The sequence below is a fragment of the Apium graveolens genome, chromosome 8 (assembly GCF_009905375.1).
Source record: "Apium graveolens cultivar Ventura chromosome 8, ASM990537v1, whole genome shotgun sequence".
In the NCBI taxonomy this organism is placed as follows: domain Eukaryota; kingdom Viridiplantae; phylum Streptophyta; class Magnoliopsida; order Apiales; family Apiaceae; genus Apium; species Apium graveolens.
The window spans coordinates 209,939,232-209,960,007 of NC_133654.1; the positions used below are offsets into that span (position 1 = coordinate 209,939,232).

General features: G+C 36.1%; 2 protein-coding genes across 2 annotated transcripts; both read right to left on the reverse strand.

Moving 5' to 3' along the window:
• Positions 1-8,988: 8,988 nt before the first annotated feature.
• Positions 8,989-12,579, reverse strand: LOC141680294 (uncharacterized). Its single transcript, XM_074486560.1, has 5 exons — positions 12,208-12,579; positions 11,756-11,995; positions 9,751-9,977; positions 9,461-9,660; positions 8,989-9,317 (listed from the first exon to the last, which is right to left on the reverse strand). The coding sequence occupies exons 1-5, from the start codon at positions 12,577-12,579 to the stop codon at positions 8,989-8,991; spliced, it is 1,368 nt and encodes a 455-aa protein (XP_074342661.1).
• A 3,780-nt stretch (positions 12,580-16,359) lies between these two features.
• On the reverse strand, positions 16,360-20,528 carry LOC141680296 (lysine histidine transporter-like 2). The gene is made up of 7 exons (XM_074486561.1): positions 20,123-20,528; positions 19,906-20,031; positions 18,820-19,098; positions 18,599-18,724; positions 17,442-17,558; positions 17,236-17,358; positions 16,360-16,522 (listed from the first exon to the last, which is right to left on the reverse strand). Exons 5-7 carry the CDS (start codon positions 17,486-17,488, stop codon positions 16,360-16,362), a joined length of 333 nt encoding a protein of 110 aa, XP_074342662.1. The 5' UTR covers positions 17,489-17,558; positions 18,599-18,724; positions 18,820-19,098; positions 19,906-20,031; positions 20,123-20,528.
• Positions 20,529-20,776: the final 248 nt, after the last annotated feature.

Consider the following 20,776-nt stretch of genomic DNA (forward strand, 5'->3'; position numbering starts at 1 on the left):
CATTTCTAAATGGGAAATTAGAGGAAGAAGTCTATGTAAGTCAACCTCCAGGATTTGAAGATCCAAATTTTCCAGACTATGTGTATTATCTGTTGAAAGCACTCTATGGACTGAAGCAAGCACCTAGAGCCTGGTATGAAACATTATCAAAATTTCTTTTGAAGAATCACTTCACTAGAGGTACTGTTGATAAAACTCTCTTCTTTAGGGATGTTAATGGCTCTAGTATACTTGTTCAAATTTATGTAGATGACATAATATTTGGCTCTAAAGATGATAAACTTTGCAAAAAGTTTGCTAAGCTAATGCAAAGTAATTATGAAATGAGCCTAATGGGAGAACTAACCTATTTTCTTGGTTTACAAGTTAAACAAGTTAGTGATGGAATTTTCATTAGTCAAACCAAATATATTTATGATCTTTTAAAGAAGTTTGACTTAATGGAATGTTCATCTGCAAAAACTCCCATGGCCACTGCCACCAAACTTGAATTAAATAAGACTGAAAGGTATGTGGATATTACAAGTTATAGAGGCATGGTTGGTTCACTTTTATATTTAACTGCTAGCAGACCAGATATAATGTTTGCTACATGTCTATGTGCCAGATTCCAAGCTGATCCTAGGGAGTCTCACTTAATTGCTATCAAAAGGATTTTCAGATATCTCAAGGGTACACCAAATTTAGGTATTTGGTATCCTAGAGAATCTGGCTTTGATCTAATTGGTTATTCAGATGTAGACTATGCAGGTTGCAAAATAGATAGGAAAAGTACAACAGGCTCCTGCCAATTCCTGGGAAACAAGCTTGTATCATGGTTTAGCAAAAAGCAAAATTCAGTCTCTACTTCTACAGCTGAGGCTGAATACATTGCTGCTGGAAGTTGCTGTTCTCAAGTGTTATGGATGAGGAACCAACTCCTTGACTATGGACTTCATGTTGATAGAATTCCTATCTTTTGTGACAACACAAGTGCCATAGCCATAACAGAGAATCCTGTGCAGCACTCAAGGACCAAGCACATTGATATCAAGTACCACTTCATTAGGGAGCATGTCATGAATGGTACAGTGGAACTACATTTTGTTCTAAGTGAACAACAAATTGCTGACATATTTACCAAGCCACTTGATGAATCAACATTCACAAGATTGGTAAGTGAGCTAGGTATGCTTAATTACTCTTAAAATTCATGTCTTAATTGCAATTTGAATTGAAGCCTGAAATATATTAGTTGCTAAGAACAAATTTGACTTTTAACATAGTTTATTCCATCAACGGATGTTCCCTATCCGTTGAAAGTCAAAATTGCTCTATCAGCGGATAGTCATTATCCGTTGAAAGACAAATACATTTCTGGAATTTTTATCCGTCAACGGATAAAACTGAAGTACCTTTCAACGGATGACAATTTGCCTTATCCGTTGAAATGTCACATCAATCGATTCAGGTGTTTAACAGCCGTTGATTCTATTCTCTTAACCGTTGATACTCATACATACATCTGTATGTATTGGTTTTAAAGGTAGTTTTTAGAATACTTACAGTTTATTCTTAAACGGCTGAAATTCACTAACGCATATTTATTGATAAATCTTTATTTTATATTTTTGTTTATTTATTTGAGAAAGCATATAAGTCCTTCTGATTGTTCATTTTTACTTTACGCTTTCTTGAAATTTCAAACATTTACCATTTTCTCTCTGCAAAAAAACTTCAAGTTATTCTCTGCAATTTCTACTCACAACAATGGCACCAGTCGTGAAGATTATGTCTCAATCTGGGTTCATCTATGAAAAGAACAATTTCATAGCTTTGGTAGAAAAGAATGAAGCCCACTCAGACTATCACAAAATGATGGACTTCATCAAAAACTGTAAACTTAGCTATGCAATGCTGGAAGCCCCAACAATTTTCTGTGAAGTAGTTGAGGAGATTTGGACAACTGCTGAGTTCAACTCCATGGATATGACTATCTCCTTCACTCTCAAAGGTAAAACTCATTGTATTAACTGTGATGATTTACAAGCATGTTTTAAATTGCCTGAGAACAATGCCATGACACCACACACTGATAGTGATGTATCCAGCATGTTAGATTCCATAGGTTATTCTCTTAACTCTGCTAATTTAGGGAGTATTAGAAGAAAAGGCCTTAGGAAAGAATGGAGTTTCCTTGGGGATGCCTTTATAAAGGTTTTCTCTGGGAAAATTAGTAATTTTGATGCCATAACTTCATCTCTGGTTAATATGCTCTATATGCTTGTTTCTGATAGGTATTTTAACTTTAGCAACTATGTGATGCTAGAATTAGGTACTAGATTAGGTAACAAAGCTAATAGACCTAATAACATCTATTATGCTAGATTCTTTATGTTATTGGCTAACCATGTTGCTGAAGGTTTAGTCATAATCAATGAGAATAATAAACTCAAGTGCTGGGCACAAGAGAAAAGAGTTCTTGCAGACTTGATGAGAATGGATCTTAACAGCAGTGTGCCATTGGTATATTTACCAATCATGAATGCACCTCAGGTAGGTGAGGTAATTGCTTCTACAACTCCTACTTCTTCCAACCCCTCTATTTCTTTATCTTCTAGTGTGGCCATGAAATCTGTGATGCACCAACAGATTTCTACCAAGGTCACCAAAACTAAACTTTCAAAATCAAAGACAAAGAAATCCACCTCTGTTGTTTCTCAAAAGACAACAGTTGTAACACCAACTATTAACCCTGAGGTGAGTGAACAGGGTGTGAGTGGTGAGGGGAGGGGTGAACATCAAAGAAACCCCCAGGATAAGGAAGGAAAGTTGAGTGCTTCCCAAGCTAGCCAAGCCACAGTTTCTCAAAAAGCTGTGGTGGTTGAAAAGGTATCTAGCACATCCCTAGTAGCATCCTCCCAAAAGGATGTTACTATTGAAAATAGTTCCAAACCAGGAACACAGAACAAACGAGGGAGGGACACTAAAGCCAAACACTCACCAACAAAAGCCTTTATTAGAAGAAAGAAGGCTAGAACCCAATCTTCTACACAGGGTGCACACACTGCACAGATACATCCATCTGTATCTATGCCTTCTCAAACTCAGTTTGATGTGACTCCAATAAATGTGGAGTCACAGCCCCATTCTCTCACAATAATCACACATCAATCACCAAACACTTCATCACCATCTCTGGATGTGGATATGTTATTCCCATCAATTCCTGATTCTCCCTCTTTACAACTCAGGGAGAAGCTCCACTCAAATACAGGTGATCATCATCTCTTAGATGATTTGTTGGATCACCCGCAAATTCTTTCAGATATAATTGAAGGATCTGTGTCACCACATCTCAAATCAATCTACACAGATTCAACAGTTATATCACTTTCAATTTCAACTTCTTTTCCTTCTTCAACGGATATCACTCATCCGTTGACAAGTGGTTGTTCTTCAACGGATAAGCTTAACAGCAGTTATCCGTTGATAACATCAGTTTCACCTTCAACGGATATTCCACATCCGTTGACAGTCTCTACACAAATAACTGAATTAATCCCAAGTGTAGAAGACATGAATACTGTGCAATCACTCTTAGGATTGAGGGAAGGGAGTGACAATTTGAGTGAGAGGCTGGGTTGCTCCCAGGCAAAAGGAGAGATTGAGAGCTCAAAAATGCATGCTATTTCTTCCAGCATGGCAAAAGTAAGTGAGTGGAGTACCACCTTAGTAGGTGAAGGTGAGGGAGTGAGTTGTGTGAGCCAGGGGGAGCCCCTGATGCAAGAACATAGAGAAAAAGAGAGAAAAGCAGGTACAGTAGATACAAGGGTGGAACCAGCCATTGCTAATGAGTCAATGATTGTGGATGATGCTGAAAAGGAAAGACAATTTCAGCAACATTACAAAGCTGTAATTGATAACATTTCCTTGGATGCTGACACTTTTACTCATCCTGTGACAGCCTATCAACTGTTGGCTGCTCAGGGCAATGAGGAGGCAGAAAGGTCACTACATCTAGTGCACACAACACAATCTCTTCAAAGGGATAAAGCTGCCATTCACAAAATGCCTTCTACAGCTGGTGAGCCATCTGAGGAATTTGGAGCAAATTCTGATGATGATGACTCTATTTCTTTTGATGGAAGCATGAACTTAGGGGGAGATGAAGGCCCTAGTTCAATTCCAAATCTACCTGAATGGGCCTTGACTAAGGAGTATAGATCAGGGGAATTCAATGTCTCTTTAGTCAAACAAATCAACACTATTCAACAGGCCATTCAGAATACTTCACATGCAAGTATCAAGGCTATCCTTCAAGCTCACCTGGACTCACTGCATCTCATAAAGCTGCAGCAAGTGAAGCAGAATCTGAGTATAGATGATCTCAGGAAGGATATTGCTGACTTGAAAACCTATACTTCAGAAAAATTGGATTCAGTCATGCCCTATGGTACATTGCAGGACTTGGTTTTGAGATTGAAGAAAGAATCTGTTACTGAAAAACGGTTGGCCAAGTTAGAAGACAGAGTTCAAGTTATTGAAGATTCTGTGGCCACCATTCTTCACAATCAACAATCTCAAACCAGTCTCCTAATGCAGCTAGCAAAAGCACAAGGCTTGACCCCTCTCCTTGATGATAACAAAAAGGGGGAGAGTAAAAGGGAAGGGGAAGGAGAGCCATCTACAAAAGTCAACATATCTAAAGTGCTAGTTCCTGCCATTACTACTTCTCCAATCATTCAAATCAAGGGCAAGCCTGATGGAATTGATTTGATTCAGCTAGCAGCAGCTGAAATTCAAGTGAAAGAACAAAGGAGGAGAATTGATGAAAGGTTGCAACTGTTGTTTGGTTCTACTCAAGACAAATCAACATATGTGAAATACAGCACAAAAATTGAACCAATCAACATGGAGCTCATGCCAGTAGGGAGTCATAAGGATGGAGAAGCTTCTTCCAAAGAACTACAAGCTATAATTCTCAAGCCCAATGAAAGATCCAATAAGGACTCAACAAAGAATCCTTTAAAAGAAGTGGACTTTCCTCCTCCAAAAGCTGATGAGAACAAGATTTTAGGCAGGAGTATTGCTTATCTCAAAAAGACCATGGATGAGGCTGTAAGGAGAAATAGAGCTATTATCATTAGAGAGGGAAAGAGCATATGTGTGATGCAAGGACATCCCAAATTCTCAATAGCCAAGAAGGAAGAAGACAAGCAATTAAAGGCTGACAAAAGAGCACAAGCAAAGCTTGAACAACAGCTAAAGTCAAGTCTAGTTGAAAAAGAAAAAGGGATTGAAGTCAGGGGTGAAGACAAGACTACAAACCTAGATGAGGTTTTAGGGAGTATATTTGGTGAGAGTGTGGAAGAAAGAGAGGAATGGCAGAAGGGAAACAGAAGAAAGGCCAAGGCACATAGAAGGAGTGAAGATAACACTGAAGTAACCAAATCTATATCTAAACCACTACCTTCCATACCTGAACCCCTTGTTGCTGATCCCACAATAAACATCCATGGTGAACCAATCATTCCAAAAGAGGAACCTATTGATTGGGACACTATCAAATTGCCTACCTTTCTAACCACTCTTCCACTACCAAAGAAACAGAAAAGAAAACCAAAATCTACACCTCCCATAACCTCTAAGAAATTCACTCAAAAACAAAAACCTAAGCCTAAGTCACTCATTTCTAAAGATGATTATGTTCACATCTGTGACATAAAAGAAATTTCAGACATTGAACTCTATCTGGATGAGCTGGAGGATGTAAGGGGAATAGCTGCCTACAGACAGCTACCAGAGAGATTAGTGTTCAGATATAAAGGAGCTGGGGAAAGAACATGGCCTCTCCACAGGATTCTGGATGAAGGCTACTCTACCTTGATTAGAGTCTATTCAGCTATACAAAAGGATTCTGGCTTTACCAGAACTGCCAAGACTGAAATTCTCAACAAGATAGCCAATATAAGGAAAACTTGGAGGGAGCCCAATGCTTTACCCAGGACTTTACTCATTCAAGAAAGGGAAATGAAAATTCACAAATCACCTCATTGGTTGATGGAATTTAGAGATGATAAAGGAGTCAGAAGATTTTTCAGACTTGAAGACCAACTCAAGATTGCCAGCAATGAAACTCTCAAAGAAATGCAATCTAAGTTGGATGTCAGTGTTGAAGATGAAGCTGAATTCTTCAGACAACTCCAACTCCAAATTGAGGAAAATGACAAAAGGCTAGGAAAGAAAACCAGGGAACAAAGAAGAAAAAGATGATTTGCTCAGACTAAAGGAGTGTCCTTGGAAACACTGTAAATCTTCAATTATCTCCTAGTACATACACTTTTGCAGCATTTTTAAATTTCTACTTAGTTTCAATTCATATATCTGTTAAGTGTTTTGTTATCATCAAGTTAACCCTGAATTTATGCCTACAATTCTTATAGACATAAATAGGGGGAGATTGTTAGGAATGTATGTGCATTAGTTTGATGATATGTTTAACAAAATACTTAAGTAGAAATTTAGTGTCTGTAGCCTCAACGGATAAGACCACTTTGGCTATCCGTTGATGGTGTAGCTTTACTTAGAAATAAGTCTAGTGTTGTAGCATATTTCAGTCTCTGTATTTAAAATGTAATTCTTGGAAGTTGAGAGAAACTATGAGTCATGTTGACTACTAGATGATATGCAGATAGGAAGGCCAATTGTAAATACTTCATGCCTTGTAATTTTGTATAAGTGAAGTGGTATCAACGGATGACTTAAAGACCTTCAACGGATGAGAAGCTAAGCTTCAACGGATGTCTCTAAAGCTTCAACGGATAAAGTCATCAACGGATAACATCCTTCAACGGATGAGTGCATCAACGGATGAAAGCTTCAACGGATAACATCCTTCAACGGATGAGTGCATCAACGTATGAAAGCTTCAACGGATGTTCTGATGATTAGCCGTTGATAAGGGGTAGTTGTACCTACAAACAGAGGCACATGGGTTGATAGAGACAACTGAGATGTGGTAGCCGAATTTCAGGAACAACAGAAAAAGCAGCCGTTCTTCTTTAGTACAAAGATGCAATAGTCAACAAAGTACTGGAGGGAACAGGAAAAGAAGCAAGTGAAGATCTTATTTTATTACTGTATTTTATATTGTTCTTCACTTGTACACTTGGTAATATATAAACCAAGTAGAAGCTAGTAATTAGATGAGAGATTTCTCAGAGCTGTTTAGAAAAATATTAAGAGAAAATTCATCTAGTTTGTACTAGGATGCAGCTGTGATCAACATTGTTTAATCACAGATTTTCGAAAATACCATCTCTGGTGGAACAACAAATCCACCAGAAAAGTTTTTAAGGTCTGTTGTGTTCTTTACATTTGTGCTTGAATATATATCTGTCTGTATTAGCTTAAAGCAATTCACACACTTGTTCTTCTTGAACACACAACTTTCATAAACTGCTCAAAACTTGAAAAAGTTTTGAGATTTACATTCAACCCCCCTTCTGTAAATCTCATTGTTAGTCCACTAGGAATAACAAATCTTCAAGATCATATTCGTTGTCAACTAGTGACAAATCATTCAAGAGTTTGACAAATCTGTCATATAAACCAGTCAATGACTCATCAGGTTTTGAGTCAAAGTGCTCATACTCTTGAGTGAGTATAGTCTTCATGTCCTTCTTAATTGAATCAGTTCCCTGGCATCTTGTTTCCAAGGCATCCCATATCTCCTTTGTAGTCTTGCAGTTAATTACCCTATTTGACATGACATTATCAATGGCACTATGCAGCAAGTGTCGTACCTTAGCATCCTTAGCAATCGATGAGATATCTTCAGCAGTGTAATCACTCTTCTCCTTTGGAACAGACTTTGCTAGTTCATCTACAACTACAACAGAGAGTTTGGTTGGCTTGTGAGGTCCTTCATTGATTCTGTCAAGGTATTCTGGATCTGTAGCTTCGAGAAACATATACATCCTCACCTTCCATATGGGATATTCAGATGGTTTCAGTATGGGAACTCTAATAGTCTCATATCGACTGTGGATTTGAGTCTTTGGAGGTTCTTCAGTTTTAGTGGGCTTAGTTGGAGTTTGTTCTTCTTCAGACATGATTGTTTTTGGATCTTAAACTGTTTGTGTGTTAACAGATCTGCTCTGATACCACTTGTTAGGTCTCACACACTGAAGAAGGGGGTGGAATACAGTGTTTATCACAATCAAATCGAATATAAGAACACAGAAAACAGATTTTATTTAACACAATAAACTTTGTTACAATATGGAACTGTCCTCTATTAGTGATGAACAATTTATCACGAGAGCTGCTAGGGTTACAATGAATAATAACTTCGATTATGATAACACATTTAGTGTAAACCCTATGTCTGTGTTTATATACTACACAGTTACAAGATAAATTCTAATTGATATGGAATATAATTCTGCTTCCTAAAATATATAAACTAGTTATCTTTTCTTCCAAGTATTCTATTCTTTAAAGAATTCCTTCTTCATGCATATCTCTTCTTGCGTTTGTCTTGATCTTCTTTCCTTTCAATCAGCCGCCTTTCTTATCTGAAAGTCTCCTTAAGTCCTGATATTATCTCCTGATAAATATCTCCTGATAACTTAAGTTCTGACAACTCAAGTTCTGACTTCAGTATAAGTACTGATTTCCAGTTAAGTACTGATTTGTCCTGTTAAGTAAGATCTGAAAACTAAACACAAATCATATTAGTCATGACATTATCAAATATATCTAACAACTAAATCTACAAATTTGACAGTAAACTACTTACAAACATTATTTTTTAACTAGGCCTTTGCGTGTTAGGAGACCGACTTTGTTCCTTCAATCTTTGGCTTCTTCTGGGAGTGTTCAGTGGTGGCGCATTCATTTCAGTTTCATGCATAAAAACCTCATCCATTAATTGTGCCTCCCCTGCCTCTCTTTCAATCTGACATCTATCCATTTCTTCATTTATTTTAGCCTCTTCTGCAGTCATGTTCTTCCTCTTTGGAGCCCTTTTTTCGGCACTTTTTCCACGTAATCAGCAGACTTGTTTGGGCATTTCCCCCTCTTATGTCCCCTCTGTCTACATATAGTACAATGCATAACCCTCCCCATCTTAGACAATGAACTTTTTCCTCCCTTTTCCAGCCTTCCTCTAGCCCCCTCCCAACCTTCCCTTCTACATTGCCGTTTAGGCCTCCCCCTCAACTGCTTCAGAAATGATGGTGGGAGAATTGTGTCTCCAAGAGTTTCTTCCCAGAAAGGTTCCCCCTTAGTACTTCTAGGCAATGAGAATATGTTCTCATGTAAGCCTCTTTCTTAAACCAATGAGCAACATAATCAACCGGGTCCTTTCTCATTTTGTGTATAACACAAATTGCATGTGAGCAGGGGATACCAGTCAACTCTCATACTCTACATGAACAAGTTCTCTCCTCTAGATTAACACAATATCCAATACCCCTCCACTTAACTTGAAAATTCTCTCTACCATCCCAGAGAACCCTACACTCATTACTATCCTTAATAGAAATATCTAATTGATTTTTAATCCTAGGAAGCACAACACAATCAACACTCTTCATGATATCTCTCTTTTTATGAAGTCTCTCCATAATCATATCATGAATGTCAGTGAGCATATCAATCAGAGGCATATACCTGCATTTGAGTATCCGGGAGTTGAAGCATTCTGAGATGTTGTTTTCGACACTATCACACTTACAATGTGTTGAAAAGTAGGTCTGAGACCAGGATTTTGGATCCAACTCATTCATCTTTTCAGCAGCCCCTTTGGAATGTCTCTCTAGATCCCTCATTGCCTTAAATGCCTCAGGATATGTTGATGTAGCAGCTACCCAGAAAGCAAGTTTGACAGCTTCACTTGGATGTTTCTTGCTCAAGTTTGAGCTCAGATGCCTAGCACAAAATATGTGCTCAACTTGAGGAAGTAATTCCCTAAAATCTTTGTCCAAACCCTGAATAAAGAAGCAATATGTGAAAGGAATATGTCCTAAGTCCAATCATGTATATGGATTTAGGGATAACTTTTTATGTAATCTATTTTGATTTCATTGATATTAATAATAGACTTGTTTTGTTTTTATTACGGGCTCTATCTATTTAAGTGTTTAAATAAGATATACCATAGTTTAGAGTAAAGCTTTTTATGGATTATGATGAGATCATAATAGTGAGACCTAAAAGATGATAACTCTAAACTTAAATAGTTCCTGGTCATAGGATTACTAACTGGTAATTAATAATCCGCAAAATCGGTACATACTATGCTTGCTTCATTATGAAGGATGTCTGTTCTCATAGACATTTGTGTGGTGACACTATAGCTAGTATGTAGGTGCTTATTATAGAATAAGTTCACTGACCATGACTCGCACAGCTGAACAACTGATGGAGTTCACTCACATGTCAGCAGTTGTTCACATAGTGATAGTTGTACTAGTATCCTTAGACTTGAGGTCATCATAGTCATCTTGTGTACACTGAACTATGCTTTGGTGTAGTTCTTAGTCTCGAGAGACAATTATTAGGGCTTTACTGGGTATAGGAATTTGTACACGAAGATAGTGTATGATCAATAAAGGATCTACCCCTTCCAGTGAAGGAAGCGAATGTTCAAGGCTGATCTACTTATGCTAGTTCAGGAATCTCTGGCCAGAGAGAATGAAATTAGAAAGGAGTTTCTAATTTGCATAGAACTACGCATAGTAAATGGTAAGCAAGTGATTGAATTAGATAGGCTTGACACGAGATCCATGTCTTGTATTTAATCAGGACATTGTAGGGTAGAAGGAGTTTATTGTACGGTAACTATTCACTGAATAGGTTCTTGGTATTCTAAGCAGTGAATTCATATTATCCGGATAGTCGCGATATGCTGAGAAATATCCCTCACGATGTAGAATAAATAAAATTAATTAATTAATCATATTTAATGAATTAGAAAATTTATATAAATAATGATAAAATAGTTTTATTATTATTTATTTCTACTACCGGCTTAATATTGAACCTACAGGGTCACACCATAAAAAGAGAATGATTTAATGGTGGAGGAATTAATTAATAATGGCTAATAATTATTTATTTGTGAAATAAATAATTAATTGGCAAATTTAATAATTGATTAAATGAGATTTAATTGATTATAAATTAATTAAGAAAAGTTCTTAATATTATTAATTAAATGATTTAATTTTTGGAAATTAAATCAAGAGAGAGAATTATTTCTAAAGTGTTTAGAAAAAGAATTAATAATTAAAAGGTGTTTTAATTATTAATGAGAATAATAAATGGGATAATAATAATAATAATAATTATGGGAAAATTTCAGCTGAAAATTTTGCCTATAAATACACTATTATAGACCCTATTTTTATTCGAACCCCAAAACCCAAAAAGTTTGGAAAACCCAATTCTCTCCACCTCCTTCCTCCTCCTTAACATCGTTTTCTTGGTGGATACCGGTGGAGTGCTTCACACTTGAGGAGCAACTGCTAAGGATCTCTGATCGTTGTCTCCAAATTATTTTAAAGGTTAGATTCGATTCCCCGAATTTTTATTCATGATCTGTATGCTTTTAATTGGATTTTATATGTGTAAAAGTGTTTTTGCCATGCCCCCGCCACGATTAAAATCCAACAATATGAAGATATGATTAAGTATAACACAAGAGATATGTTTCTTGCTCAAGTTTTAAGTTTTAAGTTTCTTGCTCAAGTTTTAAGAGATATACCTTTTGTTGATCTGATATCAAGGTTAATTCATATCCATCATGAAAGTCAAGATCTTCAATAAGCAACATCAAAAACCATCCCCAACTAGAGTAAGATTCAGTTTCCACAACTGCCATGGCAATTGGAAATATACTATTATTTCCATCTCTGCCTACTGCTGATAACAACTGTCCACCACATACAGTTTTTAAAAAACAACTGTCAAGACCTAGTGCCGGCCTACATCCATCTTTCCAGCCCTGTTTCAATTGATCATAACAAATATAAAACCTCTGAAAATGTGGAGCATCTGCTTCATTAACCCTTGTTGTGGTGATCTTCACTGTGTTTTTTTGTTACTCCTTAAAATCTCACCTGCAAACCTTCTCAGCCCTGCAAAGTGTTTGACCATCTCTTCATGTACTTGGCTCAAGGCCCTCTATCTCAGTCTACAAGCTTTGGCCTCACTTACTTCTACCTTCAGGTCTTTCTTTATTTCTTGTTGCATTTCGTTGAGCTTCCAACTAGGATTTCTTCTAATCCTGTTACCATATACCTCTGCTAAAAACTTAACACTTACAAGTTTGTTTGCATAGTGATATATGCAATTATGTTCATCATTTACTGTCTTCACCTGCCAACACTCTTTCTCCTTTAAATATGATAACCATATTTTAAAAGGACATCCTTTTGCACATATCACTTGAATCCTCTGATTGTCATCCACATTATATTTTAGTGGTTTCCCGGTTACAATAGAATACCTCCTGACTGTTGCTTTGACTTGTTGTTTATCCCCAAATATTAGGTCCGGAACCCATTCTGATTCGGATTCTTGACTCATAAACTTTTTTAAAGATTCTCTTATTTCTTAGTTCATTTCTTTATCTAATGCTTCATGTTCTCTTCTCACTTCTGCCCTAATTCTTCTACAGTCAGATAAATCAAAATCACTTCCGTCCCTAATATCACATTCTTCTTCAATTTCCTCCTTATCGGTCTCACCCTCACCATCATCTGTCTCACCCTCACAATTTTTATTGTATTCCTCCTTATCACCCATATTCTCAGTATCTCCTCCCTCTTTAACATCATTATCCATCTCAAGATTTATGTGGTAAACATATAATCTCACCACCCCACCCCCGCTAGTATTTGTTGCTAACTTATATAATTCTGGGACTTGTTCATCTTTAATAAGCAGCTTATATCCCTTTTCTGGACTAATACCATTACTTAAATAGTACAAGCCATCCATATGTCCTACTACATTAGTAAACAAACCCTTAATTTGAGCCACACCCATTTTTTTAACATCAATATGATTTTTGACCTTAACTTTCTTAGCCTGCTATATTTCCATCTTAGTAAGAGGAGATACAATAAACTCACCACCATAATACAACATTATTCTCACAAACCTGTTTCATTCCAATACAAAATGCATACATAATTAACAGCTTAACATAAATTTAGGGTTTTCATATATGCATACAAATACATGAAATATACATACAAATAATCAACCAAATCAAAATCGAATAAGACATGCAAACTCAAATCGAAATTCAAAGAGAATGAGAGGATTTACATGATTGATTGTAGGTGACGATCCGGTCGATAATTCCAGCTGCTCGGTCGCCTCCTCTCTTTTACCCTCGCGTAATCAAAGATAAGTAATTTTAATTGTACGTTTTATATTTTTGTAACTGGGTCGGGTCTTTCTGGGTACCTGACATGGGCATATGATGTGGTGTGACATGGCTCCAACATGTCCATTGACCGTCAAGACTAACGTTCATCCGTTAAAAGTCAAAGGATTTTTAATGGCCGTGTAAGCTTTTTTTAGTTCAGTGTTACGATTGCAATATATAATTAACCTAGTTATGCGATTGAAAACTTTTTTAATTTGATGACCAACTTACAAGTTATATGTGACTACAGTGATAAAATAGTTATTTTACCCCGTATTAGTGGGACTAGCGAAGAAAAGTGTGTACTTTGCAAAAATTTGAAATTCTTATTGTAATATAAAATTAAAAAAAAAAGAGCTAACCAGCTATGCAAATATGTGATGGGTCGAGGCAGTTCGTGCCAATAGGGTGTTGCCATGTAGGCGTAGCAGTTATTACCTAAAAAACCCCGCCTTCTCCTTTAAAAACCTTGACCTTGCATCATTTTGATTCAAAATTACCAAAATCAAAATCTTAAGAGTTGCTTGCAAGCAATAGTAACTATGATGTCGCATATAGTGTTGTTTGACCGAAATTTTATCATCGACTTAACTCAGAAGAGGTGATTTATGTTTTGAGCAAACTGTTGTAGGATTCTGTTATTGTATATGTGTTTTGCATATGTTATATGTAGATTTTATTCTTGTTTTGTTGTTTTCTGGTGTCGACGTCGTTAGAAAGTCTGGTATTGTTTATTTTGACGTATTATTCTCGATTTCCATGTTGTGTTCATATTGTGTTTGATGTTTTTCTTTGTTGTGTATTGGTGGTTGGAATAGAGTTTAGGGTTCCGTGTTCTTAGGATTGAAGATAGCTGTGACAAAGAAATGCCCCCACTTTATGAGTCGTTGATCAAGTGATGCACAAAGAAATGCCCCACTTTATAACAAGAAGTTGGATGAAGAATTAAAAAGCTATCGTCACTTGACTTAGAAAAGTACTTTTAGGCACGAGCAGTGGAGAGATCATTTGCAAGCATATTGTGTATAGAGGACAGGTGTTGGTGGTGGAAAGCAGAAGATCACGAGCATTTGTATCATCGCTTTGATGAAGAGTCCGTGTGTGTGAATGTTGTGCATCTGAAGGCTGGTTTGCACCAACAATTGCATATGTTTACGAGTGATTTATTTATGCACGTGTTTCATATTGCCCAGGTCACCTCGAATTCCGTCAGGTGTTTACTGGGTTTATAGCTAGCTGTGAGGCTTTGAACCGTCAGCCCACATATAAGGCATTTTTCGCGCTTTTCCACTTGAAGGCGAGCACTGTGAAGCCTTTTTATAAGCTGAGTTTCTATTTTTCCAGTAACCGAGTGGGTAAGGCTTTTAGATGCATTCCTCCCATTCATTTTCCCAAGAAGAATGGTGAATTGGCTAGAAGATTTTTCGTGATCAGTGGTGGTGAGTTGGCTTAGGGCCATAATTTTAACACCAAGGTGGAAGCATATTACTATCCGGATAGGCAAGGTTTTTCTTTGGCTGATGTAGAAGTGTTAGAGAGGATTGTCAGAGCATTAGGGAAGCAGTGGACTGAGGCTGATTTGTAAGATAATGCCGATTTGCAGAGATATGGATGTAAGTGTTTCAACAATTTACTTACTTTAATATTATTTATATTATCTTGATGTATGGATGTAAGTGTTTCAATAATATACTTGTTTCATTGGGATGATCGATGCTGGAACGTGGGTATGGATCTTTCAGGTATGCCTAGTTGAGATCAGTATATTCAACATACATTCTCCATTTTTCATTTGATTTTTTGACCAGAATCACATTCAAAACCCATTTTGGGTATGTGACTTCGCAAATTAGGTGCACGTCCAGTAATATTTCTATTTCTTCGACAATAGCCTTCTGTCTTTTCGTAGCGAAAGTTCATCTTTTCTGAATCTTAAGCGTAGGGGTTTTTCCGGTGTCTGATGTTGAGTTTGTGCACATCAATGGATTCGTCAAGACCAGGCATCTCGTTGGGATTCCATGCAAAAATGTCGGCATATTTACGTGACAGATCTGTCAAGCCTTCTTTCAAGACGAACACGAGTCCTGCGCCAATGCTGACCATTTTGATTGGATCTCCCGGGACTACCTCTACCTTATCTGTTTATACTGCATGCTTTATAAAAGGATTCTCATCTCCCTCAAGGCAACTCATGAGGTTTGCATCAATGTGCAAAGACTCTTCAAGTAAAAACTACTAGAAAAACGTCAATAGACATCGGCTAAAAACCGATGTCTATGAATGACAAAATCCGATATCTTCGTGGGTGATGTTAAAGACCCCCCATTTAATATCGTTTTTAAACTGATGTGAAAGAGGACATATAACATCGGTTTTTTGTATGAAACCGATATCTATATCTTGATGTTAAATTTTTAATGCATATATATTATTTATATATTAATATAATATGATATTTTTATCAATTTAAACATATGCCAGATAAGCAAAATGTTTCATTTTGTCTATTAAACTGATGTTACTAATACCGATAACATCGATTTTCAAGCAAAACCGATGTGAATTGAACCTTTAACATCGGTTCCTATCTGAGAACTGATTTCTATAGTTATTGAACTGATGTCTATGAGAATTAATAACATCATTTTTTTAACCAAACGTTGTCTAAAGTTCTCTTTAACATCAGTTCTGTATTCTTATGCCTTTGTCTATTATGGTATTTAACATCAGGTTTTTTTTATAAACTGATGTTTATGTACTACTTAAACTGATATAGTAAGCCTTAATAGACATCAATTTTGTACTGATGCCAAAAATTTGCCAAACTAAAAAAATTGCCAAATCAAAAATTTCCAAAACCAATTACTACATAATACCAAATTGTCTATAGATTCATCAACCAGTATCCAAATATCAAGTACAACATGTAATTATGCATTAGCTATAATATCCGGCAACATGTAATCTAAACATAGAAAGTTGGCCTGAATTCTGGAGGGCTTCTCTCGAATAGATGAAATTGTGGTATGAATTTCCAGTGTCATAGCATGCCCTGCAAATGCAAATGCGATTTGGCCTAATGCGTTGAAGACCCTGCAAAAATTGAACCAGCTCCCGTTACTAAATACAGTTGTACTTTGAGTGTGAAGATATTCTTAAAATTATGGTCCTTTGCAATCACACATCAATCTTTTTTTTTGCGAAGTAATCACACATCAAATTTTAAAGCATGCCGAACTGTACCAGCATACCCGATGGTACTTGACAAAGAAAAGGAAAATATAAATTCCAATACTACTTAGCTAGAATGCAGATATGAGTTGTTAGATACTACATGTCCTAGAATTTAAAATTCTTCAATATTCCTACTTCCAATCCCTTCCTTGCCCTTTACTCTGTAATTCTCTATTTATTTCTTTTAGAAAGGGAGTGGAGTTTTCAAAGAGGGCTAGTAGAGTGCTCTTAGAGGTAACTTTTACATAACAATCTAAAGAAAAAAGCATTCCCGGTGCAACAATGAACAGGCATAATAGTCTATCATGTGCCAAAAAAGTGAAAATAATTAATAAATTGATACGTCATACAGAAAATCAGTATGATTGTATCACAAGTTACAACATAGTACAAATGCAACTGTGCATGTACTTAAACTTTAGAACTGATCTAGTGCCAGTTTTGTCCTAGAAGCAACTTGCCTAGTTGTATATCACAAACTCTAGACTAATTTTGAAACAACAAGACTAATTTCTTCAAGTGCGGGACAAAGAAATATTGAATAACAACAATTTTATATTGTACACTCTTACCTTGTATTACCATCAGGATGTCTTAGATTAAGCTTCCCTGCCAATTGACTCTTGTTTAATGCACGAAGAGCAGCCTCAGCAGATCTAACATCATAGAATTCTATTATATGGAACATCATGAATCTGCAATCCATAAGCAATTGTTCAATTTCCTAAAATGCTAAATACATTTTTTTAAGTCTGATATAGAGTTTTTAATATCTTACCTCCTTGATGTCTCCATAAACACCAAATAGTTGCCGGAATTCATCATTTGTCACAGCAAAATCAAGCTTAGAAATTTCAAGAGTACCTTGGTTGCTATCTTTCTCTGAAGGGTTGTCCTAATAAATGGAGAACCAATGAGACATAATTGCGCACAACTGACCGAATCAGCCTCTTGTCTTACAAACATTTACAAACCATGCCAGCATTTAAGTACATAAATTGTCAAAAGTTTTGTCAGGGAAATTTTACAGGCCACCTTTAGGTGCAAAGATTTGTCGGACAAGGAATCAAATTCTTTAGGAAGCCAGGCGGGGGTGACTAATGGTTTCTTTTTCAGCAAAGCAGACTATTTAATATATGTCTACTGAGCCAACCAATTAAGCTATTCTTTAATTGAACATTAAAAAGAAATTACAGATGCAGAATTTCATGTTTATTAAGTAGACAAATTCAAAATTTTCTGAAAGTATATACAACCAAGTTGACTTGTTTAAAATGGGCTACTAACTTGAAACAATAAGTTCAACTGATAGTCTTAAGATAGCAAATAATGTGATAGTCGGACATAATGGCCATTTTAAGCAGTTTAATTTGTTTCATATGCTGGTAATGAAAATCTAGCAACTGGACGCAGATGCTTGCAAATAGTATAGACCAAATCATCTGGAGAAACCATTAATATTCTCCTTGATTTTCTTACACCAAAATTTATTATGTTTGAAAAGACGGAAATCTATTTGTCCCAGTCTTAGTAAGCGTTTGGTGCTTCAGATTAGAAAAAAAATAAAAGGTAGAGGTTGTTTGTTTAAGTTTATCATGCAGTTTTGGCTTACAGTGGTTATAATAAAACTCTGAAAAAAGATAAACTTGAATTATATAAATGTCTACAGCCTACACTCTATTTAGTTGTAACTAACAAACATTCATTGACTTTTAAATTTTGCAGAATATGCATCGAAGCATCTGTAATAAGTTTAAAAAAAATCAATTTCCCCGGGGCAGCAGATTTCAAGTAATGGACACATAAAAAATGGACTCTCAAAGTATATAAGCTTGTTTAGGGGTATGCAGATTAACGTGATGGCTGTTCAACATCATAAAATTAATAAGGACCAGTTTCTGAAGCAAACGAAAACTCATGAAGAGAAGAAGTCACCTGCTCCACAGTTGATCGGGTTTCTCCATCTAGATCAGATAGCTTGCTGCTCTTCGGCTCTACCTTTTGAGTGTCTACTTCCGGATCACCTTTAACCAAGTACTTCCACCATTGAATTTTGTCCTACTTGAAAGAGTATGGAAAGTGTTTTAATAATAACATAAATATGATATGTGAAAGTGTTTTACTAATCAGATTCCGTGAGAAACTTGGTAACTTACCCAGGCTCCAGATACTATCATCAAGCTTTATTGGTTGATAGAGCTCCCCCTGCAAGAATGTCAGACTGTGGATCAATACGAATTAATACATGTTTCCTAGAAAGATAAAGGTTAAGGTATGGGAAATTGCATTAACTAGAAAAGCACAAAGCACTTTCATCTCAAACGAAATGGACCTAGATTTTGTTCCGAAAGGCACTGAAATGTTGATAGTGACCTCTTACAGAGACTGACCCCAGCTGTAGTTCTCCATATCCAAGCCATTTCCGGTATTAGGAGCTGTTAACATGGTAAAGAAAATTATTTACATGCTTACAAAATCTGAGGGCAAATGTGTTTGCAAGTTATTGGGAAAAATATATGCCAGGTAAGTAAAAATGTGAAACATCACACAGCACTGCAGCAGACACATGACACAAAGTATTAAAGTTTCATTAAATTATGCTAGATATTGACTTAATATCAGTATCCTAAAGATATAGAGGATCTGCCTCGACCCCTTGTCCCTTGTGGGGAGAAACTGGCTTAGTTTTCGAAAAATCATGTCAAACATACAGCTTCATTACACACATACACTGATAAATGCATACATATTATAGTTGCAGTGTTTGGATATTAAAACAATGATTCATACCGACTCCACAAAATCAACAATAACAAAATTCTGAATCTATCGCACACAATCATCAACTCAACAATATAAGAGAACAGAGTATCAACATCTCCAAAATTATAATCCACAAAGCATAAAAAAATTAAACACTTAGTTACAACTAATAAATTGGAAATTATTATAATTCTAAATTTTATCGCTACTTTACTTCTTGTGCCATATATACACTGTCACAAATACTCTGTATAACTCGCCATTTTATCATAAACCTTCACTACAACCAATAATCATGTCAATCAATACCCAATACAAAAGTCAAATCATCGAATAAATTGAACATTAATCCAACTAAAAAATCAACAATTTATAATTCTACAATTAAAAAGTGTACAACTTAGCTTAATTAGAACCAATAAAAAAAATAGGGTTTCAAATTGAAACGCCCAATTCTAAAATTAGGGTTCAAAACTTACCAAATTCAAGATTTAACTTCAATTTAGCTAATATCGAAAATGATACAAGAATCGCAACAGCAAATACAGATCCAGAGGCTCTTTTCCTCTATATTACTTTCTTATTCGCCATCAACGTCACGAAATCTTGCAAAATCAATAATATCGAAATCAAATACATGCACGCACAAACATATAAACATTAATATAACATTAAGGAGAGAGAGATTGTAATTACAAAAGAGTAGAGATGGATTGGGATACGTCGGCAAGAAAATACGGACGGAATCGGATAAAAGTTACGATGCAGATTAGGGGAGTGAAACTCGGTAGTGATTGACGAAATTACTTTGGGTGTTCTTCAGAGAGAGGAGAGAGTGAAGAGAGAGAGAGAGAGAGAGAGAGAGAGAGCATAATTGAGATTCGAGAGAAAAGAGGTGCTGTGGGTGTTCTTCAGAAAGGATAGAGTGAAGAGAGATGTTTTTGAGTTTTTTATTTTTGGTTTTATGAATTTAATGTTTTTTGTTTAATTTTTAATTGAAAAGAGGAAAATGTGTGTGAAAAAAAGGGGGAGAATTTGGCCAAGGCAAAAAATAGAGGGGGAAACATGAAGTGAATGAAATATTTGCTAAGGGGGAAACATGGAGGGAATGAAATATTTGCTAAGTGGGGAAAACGGGGAAGGCGCGCTGATTAATTTTTTAAAAATAGACATATAACATCGGTTTAGCTAAAACACTGATGTTTATAAAATTAAAAGACATCGGTCAACCGATGTCTAAAACACCTTTTACATCGGCGCCAGAAACAACCGATGTCTTTGAGTCGATGTCTATTCTACTTTTTCTAGTAGTGAAAGGATCATACTTGCCAATAATCTGTACTTCTTTCG

Coding starts and splice junctions, on each gene's coding strand:
- LOC141680294 (XM_074486560.1), bottom strand. CDS start 12,579: ATGAGTCAAGAATCCGAATCAGAATGGGTTCCGGACCTAATATTTGGG. Junction 9,978..11,755: donor TGATATCAGATCAACAAAAG/GTATATCTCTTA, acceptor TTCTTTATTCAG/GGTTTGGACAAAGATTTTAG. Junction 9,661..9,750: donor GAGTTGGATCCAAAATCCTG/GTCTCAGACCTA, acceptor ACTCAAATGCAG/GTATATGCCTCTGATTGATA.
- LOC141680296 (XM_074486561.1), bottom strand. CDS start 17,488: ATGATGAATTCCGGCAACTATTTGGTGTTTATGGAGACATCAAGGAG. Junction 17,359..17,441: donor TTTATGGAGACATCAAGGAG/GTAAGATATTAA, acceptor TATGGATTGCAG/ATTCATGATGTTCCATATAA. Junction 16,523..17,235: donor CATCCTGATGGTAATACAAG/GTAAGAGTGTAC, acceptor CAATTTTTGCAG/GGTCTTCAACGCATTAGGCC.